This window comes from Erigeron canadensis, chromosome 3 (assembly GCF_010389155.1).
Source record: "Erigeron canadensis isolate Cc75 chromosome 3, C_canadensis_v1, whole genome shotgun sequence".
Taxonomy (NCBI): Eukaryota; Viridiplantae; Streptophyta; class Magnoliopsida; order Asterales; family Asteraceae; genus Erigeron; species Erigeron canadensis.
Genome location: NC_057763.1, coordinates 42,548,113 through 42,560,535, shown reverse-complemented (window position 1 = coordinate 42,560,535; position 12,423 = coordinate 42,548,113). Strand labels below are relative to the sequence as shown.

The 12,423-nt window shown below is 33.2% G+C and overlaps 2 protein-coding genes across 2 annotated transcripts; both read right to left on the bottom strand.

Annotated features, from left to right (window-relative positions):
* Positions 1-314: 314 nt before the first annotated feature.
* Positions 315-1,747, bottom strand: LOC122592884 (arabinogalactan protein 16-like). The gene is made up of 2 exons (XM_043765206.1): positions 1,448-1,747; positions 315-726 (listed from the first exon to the last, which is right to left on the bottom strand). Exons 1-2 carry the CDS (start codon positions 1,575-1,577, stop codon positions 623-625), a joined length of 234 nt encoding a protein of 77 aa, XP_043621141.1. The 5' UTR covers positions 1,578-1,747; the 3' UTR covers positions 315-622.
* A 4,039-nt stretch (positions 1,748-5,786) lies between these two features.
* LOC122592369 (tubulin gamma-1 chain) lies at positions 5,787-10,724 on the bottom strand. The gene is made up of 12 exons (XM_043764579.1): positions 10,523-10,724; positions 9,643-9,843; positions 9,205-9,316; positions 8,714-9,114; positions 8,549-8,602; positions 8,357-8,461; positions 7,851-7,925; positions 7,720-7,764; positions 7,505-7,633; positions 7,077-7,181; positions 6,932-7,009; positions 5,787-6,090 (listed from the first exon to the last, which is right to left on the bottom strand). Exons 1-11 carry the CDS (start codon positions 10,649-10,651, stop codon positions 6,941-6,943), a joined length of 1,425 nt encoding a protein of 474 aa, XP_043620514.1. The 5' UTR covers positions 10,652-10,724; the 3' UTR covers positions 5,787-6,090; positions 6,932-6,940.
* Positions 10,725-12,423: the final 1,699 nt, after the last annotated feature.

Sequence of the window (12,423 nt, the reverse complement as noted above, 5' to 3'; positions counted from 1 at the left end):
TATAACATGATTCATTTATTCTTTATGATGACAAAAAGTTGTTGATATCTGATATATGTTTGGTACTGTTAATCAAGTTAATATTGACTGGTGATGATAATTGGAGTTGTGAAGAAACCCACCTCCCCTACAGAATCCATCTCTTCTGATCCACCAGATTAGGTGGATTCTTAGGTTGGTTCGATTCAGTAAAAATAGTACAAGCAAGAAACTCTGTATCAAGTTAATGAATTTGGACTAATTTTTACACTCAGTTTAAATTAAATCATTTTGACCTCCATAGGATGAGAAAGTCATAGTAGAAAAGATTCACATTCACCAAATATTACAGATCCATTTATTAAGAATTAACTAAAAACATCCAAACACAAACTTGATCTGTTCCTTGGACTGGTACAGGCATGATCAACCGATTAAGAAACATCCGCATAAACGTTCAAGGACAAAGGCAACTGAGTGCCTAACTTGATACAAATGAAAATTAGATAACAAAGTAGGTCTATTAATGCTTCTCAGGGAGCACAATAATCATCCATAATACAACCATGTCACCATGACAACAATGCTAACTAATATCATAGCCACCTATTAATCTACTACATAAGTAAGTACCGAACTTTTTTCAAAAGAGGCCAAATGGAAAGGCATCCAACGGATGGATGAGGTAAGTTAGAAGTAACGCGCCAATCATCAATGCATAAGCAATGCCCTGGTCAATTGAAGTTCCTGCAGTTTAACTCAAAAAATTACTCACCATATCCAACTTTTTAAGTGCTTTAAAAAGTACTCGGTAGCAATAAGCCAATAACCTACAAAAGTTCAGCAATAGGGTGTGCTCGTTACATGTGCTTGTGTGTGTGATTAAATGTAGTTCTTTCTATATAAACATTGATTCTCTCTTATGCCCTAACAAATCAATTTTCCATATAAAGGTTGTTGCTTTCTTAAGGCCTAACATCCCATCGCCCGAAAAAGATATAATAATAAACATTAATCGTGACAAGCTTATTCTAGATGCAAAACATTTAGAGCAAATTTATTAGAACACAATTGACTTTACATATTTTGTTATTGTAAGTATATGATCTCTTATAACATGTATACAGAAAATGTGGCAGTGTATAACAACAAGTGTAGTCAATTTTTCAAGAAACTGTTCAAAATTAGCAAAGACAAAAACTTTATTGCTGATTCTTTGTAAAGGAAATGCAACAATGAAGATTGCCAAAAAGGGTGTTGAATCTTGATAACATGGTAAGGTATCCCACAGTATATGTTGTTGAATAAATTAAATTTTAATTTTTGTTTCTTTATGATACAATGCGAGCAATTTATTTTATTGTTTGTTTGTTTGTAGATATCATCCAAACTTATAGCAAATAAATTAGTTTGTTGGAAAGGAAGAAAAAACAATCAAATGTTAGTTTGGATAATAGATTATAGATACCATCGCTAGAAGGGGCGGGGGCAGGGGCAGGGGCAGGTGGGAAGGATTGAGCATCAACAGCAGTAACAGCAGCAGAGATCATCAGCATCACTGCTAAAGCAGTCACAACAGCACCCCTCAACGCTGCCATAATTAATTAATGTGTGAATGAAGAAGGGAATGCAGTTAGACCAATTTCCTTCTCTACCTCTAGAAATCAATCAGAGGAGGAGAGAGAGACACACGAAACTAAAGTAATACTATATGTGTGTGTTTGTTTTGGTTTTATGTGTGTGTTTCTTTCTCAAGGACTGTGGAGACTGTTTGTTTGTTTATATATGGACACACAGGGTCCTCAAATCTGGACTATCCGAATACCAACGGATACTTATTGACGGGTCAAAATATTTGCCACAGAAATATGAAAAACAGATTTAATAAAATAACTTATCATCTTAAAATTTAGTCTAAATATCTTCTTAAAATTATTAGATGGTGACATGTGTAATTTAATAATTTTTTTTCCTAATCTTATTCTTTAACTTTTTCATAAATCTTTATAGGATTTTTGGGCTATTATTTTAAAAAAACTTATCATTTCTCTTTTTTTTCATAGGTATTTAGTCTAATTGATAAATTCTTTGATCAGATTTTATTGATTAAATTGTACCTTTACCTTTCTAATTAGAAGGTAAATTTACATTGAAAATAAGAAATTATATTTTATACAAAAACTAGGGTTGTAAACGGTTCGGTTCGGTTAGCTAGAAATTTCAAACCGTTTTTCAGGTTTCGGTTCGGTTAGTTAGAAACTTTGAACCGTTAAATTCGGTTACCCGAAAATCGGTTACCCAAAAAAGTCGGTTAATTTCGGTTTTATTTTCGGTTAACCATTTATTAAAGTTATGCTAGTATAAAGTTTAAGTTTTAATTACCATAGTCAATTTACATTGCATTAATTAATTTTTTTTTATATATAATAGTTATTTAACTACATTAATATTTTGTTTTATAAATAAATATACATTTTATCTAATTGTGAATTACTTTTTTCTAACGTTTTATTTATACAATGCAAGTTTCTATCTAAGAGTATCATGATTTACTACTTAAAATGTCTTTTATATAGTATTACTAATGTTTTTGATAAATATCTTAAACAAAGTTAACAACTTTTCTTACAAAGAGTATATATATAAGAAAATTACTTATAATATTCAAAATTAATTATAGATTGTGAAAGAAAGTTAGTAAAATTGTTAATATCTTAGACAACAAATACAAAAATTTAGCTAAAGAGATATGTAAATGATATATTTATGGAATACATATATGTGTAAATATACATATATATGATTATATGTAGGTATATCTCAAAATTCGGTTCGGTTAACCGCGGGTAAAGAATATTGAAAACCGTAACCGAACCGTTACACTTCGGTTTTATGTTTTCGGTTTTTTCGGGTTTCGGTTTTTTCGGTTTCGGGCTTTTCCGTTTCGGATCACGCGGTTCGGACCGGTTTTTCGGTTTTCCAATTCATTTCTTACACCCCTAACAAAAACTACTTAATGTTTACTGCCTACTGCAAAGTTTAAAGGATTGGAAAACTAAAAGGCTTTTTTTTTTGTTTGTTTGCTGAAGACATAGCACCAATTGTTGTGAAGATAATAAGTTCCAGCCTTCCTCCCAAAAATATGTGTCTTTCACTCTTTTTAGTGTCAAATGCCCTTTTCCAAACATTTAACTTTGAAAATAATTGAAATAATAAAGTGAATATCAATTAAGTAAATGATGAACTAGAAACAATTAAGTAAATGATGAAATACAAAATGTTTTAAATTGCTTAAACATGTTTTGATCTTTTAAAAACATCACAATTAAATTACATTTTGATGGTGGGGGGAGAGCTTCCCCACTCCTCCCCTCTTCTCCCCGATTTTTATTCTTCTCCCCTCCTCTCCCCTTTTGCTAGGAGCACCTCGCCACCCCTCCCCACCCTTTCCTATTTAATTTAATTTCTATTTATTTTTAAAACTAAAACATTTTATTTAATAATTTAAAACTAATATAATATTAAATAACACAAAATTAAAACACCAAACTACAATATTAAATGAAACGACAACACAATACATAAATAAACTAGTGATCGAATTGTTTTTATTTTTTTTCAAATAAAAACTATTTTTTCATTTAACAAAAATAAAACTAAATATGATGATAATATATAATTATTACAAAAACTAAAGGTGTGCTAGCAGGCATATATAATTTTCAGTCAACATGATAAAAATATAAAAAGAAAATAGAATTAAAAAAATGTGTGTTTTTAACTAAAAAAAATCATCTGTCATCCACTGCTTACCTTATCTTCTCTGTCACTTCCTTTTATTTACTCCTCTCCTTTTATTCTAAATTTCTAACTCTTTCTCACAACTAACATATCACGTATTCAGATTCATTCATGATTTCATTCATCTACTTCTATATAACATATTATATATATATATATATATATACACTGTATCTCTTTTTCCCTTCAACCACCATCACCATAAACAATGGCAGCAGCAACAGAAAAAAAAACAAAGAAAAAAAACAGAACACGCAGGGGGAAAGAAAACGGAAGAAGAAAGAAGTGGGGGCAAGAAAATAAGGTTTTTATTTTTTAATCAATGATTGGTAACGGTCAAGAAGGTGGAGATAAACCTAGGGACGGTCCTCCCTGCCTCACTCCCCACCCAACCGGTACCGGTATCACGGGGCAGTGTTACCCCCGGTACCGGACCGGTACCTAATTGGTGTCAGTTCCACTCCGTCCACCCTAAGAGAGAATACAAGACGATTTGCTTTAGACAGATCAAAAATCAAAATGACACTTGCACAAAAGATGTGTGTCATGTCAAGTTGTGAAAAATGTTTTATTAACATTATATGTGAAAAACGTTTCTAAGATTATTCGTAACCGTTCATTCTTTCACCTACACTTTTTTCTGCTACATCAACATCACCTTCTCATTTCTTTCCCCTTCTATTTTTCCCCTTAACCATTCACTTATCATTTGGTCCCCACTATTATTTAATTAAAAACACAATACCTAACAATCTTTCACTCTATATCCAATTAAAATAAAAGAAAACAAGAAAAAATGTATATAAATAAAAAAATACCCCACGTTTTGTCTTTTTACCTAGGTGATCAAAATCACCTTGTTCCTTTCACTTACACCCCTTAACCATTCACCATTTTCACTTTTACCCTTCACTTACCTTTACAAATGGTCTAAGGATCAAACATCTAAGTTTACCAATAAATTTAGATCAAGTTTACAGGTTTTTTATCCCTAAGTATCTAAAGCTGGAATATGAATTCAACTTATCTTTTGTTTCTTAAACTAAACCGTTGATTAACCATTTATCAATTATCAGCACTTAATTTATGGGTATACTTTTTTTATAATCATTTTTGTTTTTGATTTACCAAACAAAGAACAAGTTGACGATATATGGGTGATGCCAAAGGACCAAAGGACAATGGCACATGAGTAACATGTGCATAACAGTCTTGTACATTTTGAAACCACTAACAGAAAAGGACCCACCGGTCCTGACTTTGAGCCTGACCCTAACCCTCACTCACATGGGCTCGTACCCAACCCCTTACCAACTCCAGCACGTTAAGGACCCACAAATTCAGCAATGCTGATCCCCGACCAATGAAACCGGTGTCAAGCTATCCAGTTGAAATTTTGTTGACCAACAAGGATGGTTTTCAAAGATAGGAATCATCCATGTTCAAATATGTGCAAAATGACTAGTTTATCCTCGTATGCGAGGGTAACAGCTTCCATTTCAAAGAAAAAAACCATGATAAATTCGAAAAGCAGGAACAACAATGTAATACTTCAAAGTTGGGACAGAACCATATTATCGTGTTGTAAACTGCACGGACCATCCGTACAGTTTAAACTGGTTTTTATGCAATCAAAATCAAAATAACGGTCTTTAAATCATGATTGACATGGTGAAGTCTCAAGGAGGGCAAAAGATGTGGTATGTGTATCGAATCAGTCTGTCTTAATAAGATCCTACTTTTAGATAAATTGGAACGATGTTATGCTAGGTCAAGTTACAAACAAGTGTGTGTCCAAGTGACAAATTCTATTAATAGATGCAGCAACAAAATAGATATAATGTAAAGTAACTAAAATTCTTTCACAATGTCATAATCAGGGGGTATTGATTTATTGTATGTATTTGGATAATTGCCAAACATTCTATTAAACTAGTTAGATATTTAATATTTTCAACACATAATGACATAAAGATTCAAGTATTTCCTCTCATCAAATCCAGATAAATAACAAATAAACTTATATATTTATATATATAATCATGCCCACATGCTATTTCATCAGATTAGAATCCCACCACTGAGGTTCATACAGCCTGGGTGATGCTAAACATTTCCTCGGAGTTATGCAAGAAGATTAAAACGATTTCACTAATCAGCAAAATAATCAGAGTGTCTAATATTAAACATAACCGATTAAACAATATTCCCTATTTCCTCATGAATCAAGAAACACACCACACAGCCATGCAAACCAGAAAACCAAAAACCATTCTTGCGCACACCCTTTTCTACATAATCAGCGCATACCTGTACAGAACGGGAGAGTGAAGATATTTAGCTGTTAGAGACTGACATGTCTGGAGCAACAAAACACGTAGATGCATGTAGAGTTATACATTCATCACTCTACATGCATCATCAGATACTCTCATGATCATTTGCAATTTAGTAATGTCATAGAACATAATGAACATGAATAGTCTGCAAATTTTGGTGTTCCTTGGTCGCAAAAGGCCGAATCATGATAATTGTACTAACCCATCATTCTCATATTCCAATTATAGAAGGCCTAGTTAATGCATGGTTTCTGTCAAAGGCCCAGATAAGGTTGTTATCCGGATAATTCTCACACCACTTATCTTAATATTCTCTAAATATCATCTTGAGATAAAATTGCTAGATGTATTTTTTTTAATTACTTAAATTTTAACAGTTAAATAAATTAAATTGGTAATCAAAACCTAGTATAGCTTTATATGACTCAATATAATACACAATGGTTGTTACAACTTACAAGAGAAATATCACTTTGCACTTTTGCAGCAAGCACATCTGTTCCAAGTATTTCTTCTATTCTAATATCGATCAGATTTAATATAGACAAAAAAACTTTAACATTGATCAAAAAACCAGGAACCTAACATTACAAAAGTTGATAGCAATGCAGCCATTAAAGAGCAGCTACCAGATTAACTAAGCAACTAAACTTCCAAAACCAATATTACATATGAATTTCTATAGCAAAGACGTCTAGTGATGATACAGGAAGAACTGGTATCTAAGAAGAAAAATTAGCTTGGCAGGACAAGCAAGATATTTAAAGTTAACAGCATTGTATGTTTGGATAGTTAAGATATTAGAAACGTACTTGGCCTGTTTACATTGCTACCCTAGGATCCACTGTCCCAGTGGCACTTCCTTCCCCTGTTAGGACGTGATCAGGATCCTGAAGAACAGATGATCTTGTTAGCAAATAATTACAGAATCCATGGAGTTGAATGATTAGAGCATACCTCCATTCCCCATTTTATATAATCAGGAGATTCGCATGCCTTATATTCATCAACCAAACTTTCAATTATGTCCCTGGACTCGTCAAATTCCGAAAGATCATTATCCTGTACAAGGTTCACAATAAGCAAAGTTGATATACTTAAGAATATCTCATGAATCATATGTGAATTTGAATACAGCAAATGTTTAAATCACCATTCTGTTCACATGCAAGATATAAATGTTAGAAATGTATAGTGCAGTGTACTCATAAGTGATAACTGATAAAAAAATCCATCGTCGATGTTCACAAATCTTCGATTTATTTTTTGGCACTAATACTTGAGAGCAGAATCATTTTAGGGAAACCATTTTTTACTCAATATAGATTATTCGTATAGAATCAACTAAGCAGAACGAATAGTGATAACAACCAGTGGCAGCTTACATCAAACAGCGGAAAGCCCCTGTACTTGTCGAGAAAGGCTTGTCTCTTCCTTAGGAGAGAATATTGACTCAAACATTTGGAGAACAGATGTCGGATACCAGTATAACTTGCTAGCATAAGCCCGCTCACCTAAAAAGTATACAAGCACATGAAGTTCATCAGCTATCATTAACAAACAAATTTTATAATGTTGCAAAGATTAATAGAAGACTCACCCTGTGGGCTGTTTGGACATATGGAGACTTTCTTGAGAGAGCAACCTGTCTCGTATTAAGGCCAAAAAATAAATACATAAATAGACGAAATATGATGGTTGCAATACCTGAAAAACCATTATAAGACATACCTGAATGCTAGCAGGGCCCCACTCAATGAAATTCACAAGCTTTCTTTCACGTATTCGCTGCAAACTATCATGAACCTAATGAAAGCACCAATGAAACATGAAAAACCATATATGGAGTTTAGAACTAGACAATGACAGTTTCGACAAACCCTAAAAAAACACTGTTGGTAAATAATGATTGTTCTAGTACAGTAAAACTAAGTTAACTTTTGAACAGATCCTTTTTAAACTATAAACATCAACATCAACATAGAGCCACACAAATGTTGGTACATGCAGCCTAAAAGTTGGTAAATGCAGCCCAATTTGCCATACTACTCTGCTACCTCAAATAGATAACGAAGTACAAGGGGGATATGTACACATTTTAGGCTGGTTTGTCGTACGCTAGTTTCTATGAATTTGGCCACTTTAATAAACATTGAGGAATGCTGTGCCTCTGTTCGTGTGTGTGTGATACACACCAATATGTATGTGAACTATGCAGGATTTGAGGTCTGACTCACCTGAGTAGGATCAACTTCTCCCTGAATAATGTTCAATATTGAAATATATTTAGCCTGACTAGCTTCTTTTGTCTTAGCATGTGAAGAAACCATAATATTCTTTGACTGCAAGAAAATTTACCTGTCAGACATTTAACGATACATGTTTCATAAAAATAAAAATACAATACTAATCTAATCTAATCTAATTACCTGAAGAAGTCTTCTCATCACATCCAGTACGGTGGTTTTGCGAATCATATTAGCCTGCAAAAGAGAATGCAGAACATCAGATTGCACAGTGTTATATAACGTGACAAAAAGTGAGAGTCTATTCTAAATGATAACTTGAAGGCCATATAGATGTTGAAATTGGACCTGGCGCTCTACTGTCAGTGGAGTATATCCTGTCATAAGAAAGTGGCACCTTGGTGTCGGGATCAAAGAGGCAAGAAGGCCAACCAAATCATTGTTCATATACCCAGGGTAGCGCAGGGTAGTTGTACTGGCTGACATTACAGTCGAAACTAAAGAGTTCGTCTGGGAAACAGAAGGATTTTGTATATGTAGGCGTTCCACGGCAATCCTATTAAGTGCAGTGTTGTCAAGAACGACAACACAATCAGCATTTAGTGTAAGTCGTTTGAGAGTCAAAAGGGAGTTGTACGGCTGAACCACCACATCGCTAATCTCATTCTGATTAGGAAAAACACTGTATGTCTGAATAAGCTTTTTGCTGTAGCGGTCATTTAATGTCTCCAGAAGGTATGAACCCATTCCTACAAAATCAATCAAACAAATTATACATGTCCCCGCTGAATGAGAAATAGATACGGATATTAAAAAATGAGAAGCTACAAAGTAAAAACCTGAGCCAGTTCCTCCAGCAATGGAATGACACAAAACAAACCCTTCAAGACTGTCACTTCCATCTGCCTCTCTGTCTATCATGTCCATTAAATCCTCCTCAAAACTCTTACCCTGCAGAAACATTATTGTTCTTTAACAAAATCACTAAACACCCATAAAACTTGGGGTTTGGGTAGAAGTAACAAATCCCGACTCAGCCAAGAAGCTCAAGTGTTTTACACAAATCTAGTATCAGGGTAAGAGATGGATTCATGCTACAAAATCACATATCTGTTTGATATTATGTACGGCAAATACTTTCAAATTTGATTTTTATTATCTAGTTCCAAGTGCAACTTAAATTAGCTTGATGAGGCCCAGCCTATCCTAATTCCTAACTCACTACTTGAACAAATTTGAAAAATCATGTGAAACAGAAAGTGGTAGTTTTTTGTAACCTGGTGATATCCACTAGCCCAATTGTTTCCTGCACCACCTCCTTCCTTTGATGTAAAAATATTCTCGTGATTATAAAGGTTTCTGTATTCACCAGTTTGGATTCCATTGATGACTCTGGGCTCCAAATCCATAAGCAATGCTCGTGGTATGTAGTGTTGATCATCAGCTTGATAGAAAAACACATCTTTCCTGTCACCGCCCTGAAGCAAATTTTTACAAAGAATGTTAAAAATGAAGCAGAGGATCAAGCATGTTAAGAAATGTAATTCTGTATTAAGAAATTTATTCATGTAGCAAACGAACAAGGTAAAACCAGATACAGATTTGATATGCAACAAAAAGATATATAAGGTTCGATTATAACTGTTATACCACATTCTCAATTCCTTATACACCAGAAACTATATTTATATGTCCGGAGACGCTACTGCAATCACTGCACATTGGATTTAGGGGGTCTATGAATTTAACTTATTTTCGGGCTTATTGAAACTTTTGATAGTCAAAATGTTGTATATTGTGTATGATGTAGTACTGATCAACTTTTACTAATAAGAAGATATATATCTGTAAAGGATATCGCCCATAAAGACAATAACACAATCATCATAAAAAAATAATAATAATAATGATTAAAACATGGTTATTCCTGTCCAAATATAAACCATTTACATTACTCATTTCTACATATAATATCGGCAAAACACAGTTTCTAAAAATGTATGTAAAAATCAGTCATCCTCCAATATCAACGGACCTAACACTATGTAAGAATTAAATTAACTTTATATAAAATAAACCCTAAAAAAATTATGAGAAATAGAGATGATATATATATATATAAGAGTAATAGGTAAAAGGGGGTAAAAAGAGGGAAACCTGAGTAGCGAAATCTTCCAGGATACCGTCTTTGGAGATACCGTGTTCCAAACAAAGCTGTTTCCAGAATTCCATTCCGATCTGGTTCCCGCATTGTCCTACTTGCAGTGTTATTATTTCACGAGGCATGATTTTTTTTATATTGATTTCCTTCTTTTCTTTTTAGGGTTTTGGAACTTCTTTCTTTTGTTATTTCAATCAAACTAGTGTAAGTGTGTGTGTGTCTGGCGGGGACGGCAGTGCTTTTTATAGTTTAAAAAATAAATATATATTTAGAGAAAGTGCCAAATTTATGCTGAAATATAAAAAAATCTACGAATTGAAAACAAAGAACGATTTCATGTTATTTCATTTTTCAATCATTTCTTCTTTTCTAGAAGAAAAAAAATTCAAAATGACAATATAATTTATGTCAAATATATGATAATATATTCTTGAGGTCTATATTTTAGCTTAATCAATCATTTTCTATAATTTATGATTTAAACTCGAAAAAACAATGAAACTTATAAACGTAGTATTTAATATTTATACACCAAACTTTGCTTGTATAATATTTTTAAAAATGAAAAGCTTGGAAAATTTCTTTTAACCATGACTTTTTAAGTTAGACTTATCTTTTTATCTATACTACTATATAAAAATTATACACCCCTTGAAAAGAAGAGTTGCGCGACCATTTTACCCTTAATGAATTAATTTACACCATGGGTCCTTTATCTTCTAAATATTTTCACTACACATTTACATGTACATTAGTCTGTACCCTTCGACATTGTCACCACCACCAATAGTCACCACCATGACAGCCCGTCACTGACACCACCAACCGTCATCACGGGTACCGTGCTAGTAGATCATATATCAAATACAAAACGGACCAACTTAAAAAATGTTATCTAACATCTACCAATATATAAATTAGAAAATCAACATAACAAGAAAAAAAACCTTAGTCCAGTCGTGTCGCCCACACATGATCCACCTAATTAAAGCCATCATTAAGCCCATATACAATACTAATTGGCCCATGGAGTAAGAATAAATTATTCAGGAATGATTAATACTGATATAAAAATACTTTTGATATGATATAGTTTTTTTTTTAACATTTACTTTTGGTATAGTAATAAACTTGTTTAGCTGAGCTTGCATGTGTTATTTACTTTTACTCAATAGTTTACGACCTACAACGAGACCAAGATATGGTAAATCACTAAAGGAACAGGAAAAACGCAGATAGGCCATTACATTTCATATTGTTACATCATGACAAAGGTTATGTTACCGACATGCTTATCAAACAAGAACGCGAATTTACAAATAGAGAATTATAACTAACTAGTAACAGAAAACAATCGACATACATGATGAAAATATTTTTCAACTTAATCTAGAATTATACCTTATTCAACGTTACAAATTAAAAACAAATAGTTACATCAACAACTAAACAAGTAACAAAAACTTAGTACTGCCACAAAAATGCGCCCATAGCAAACTTCCTCTTTTGGTTCACGTCCCCGGTTATTGGGAGGCCATAAGATTTGAGCAAGCAATCAAGCTTCCACTCGGGCATAGTCTCGTATTCTGCTCTTGTGTATCGTGGGTAGTGCAACGGCATCTCGAAATACCCACAATGATCTTTTACTTGATGGCCATTAGGGATCGGGTGTGCCAAAGACCCCATTAATTAAGTCCTTTTGATTTGCTGCTGCTTTGTTTTGTTAATATTCTGTCTACAAACGAAAGTTCTCCAATGTTGGTATTTATAGGCTGGAAAACGGGCTAGAATGTGACGAGTTGTTAAAAGTAGGTTGTAAAAATAATAAATACGGAGAAAACAATAAATGGCGATGGGCTAAAGAATATATATTGTTTTATTGTCTTTGCCTCTTTGG

What these genes read in the sequence shown, in the direction of transcription:
- LOC122592884 (XM_043765206.1), bottom strand. Translation starts at nt 1,577, where the DNA reads ATGGCAGCGTTGAGGGGTGCTGTTGTGACTGCTTTAGCAGTGATGCTG. An exon ending in CCCCGCCCCTTCTAGCGATG is followed by an intron (nt 727 to 1,447) that starts GTATCTATAATC and finishes GTTAAACTGCAG; the next exon opens with GAACTTCAATTGACCAGGGC.
- LOC122592369 (XM_043764579.1), bottom strand. Translation starts at nt 10,651, where the DNA reads ATGCCTCGTGAAATAATAACACTGCAAGTAGGACAATGCGGGAACCAG. An exon ending in TGGAAGATTTCGCTACTCAG is followed by an intron (nt 9,844 to 10,522) that starts GTTTCCCTCTTT and finishes AATTTGCTTCAG; the next exon opens with GGCGGTGACAGGAAAGATGT. An exon ending in GAGAAGTTGATCCTACTCAG is followed by an intron (nt 7,926 to 8,356) that starts GTGAGTCAGACC and finishes TGCTTTCATTAG; the next exon opens with GTTCATGATAGTTTGCAGCG.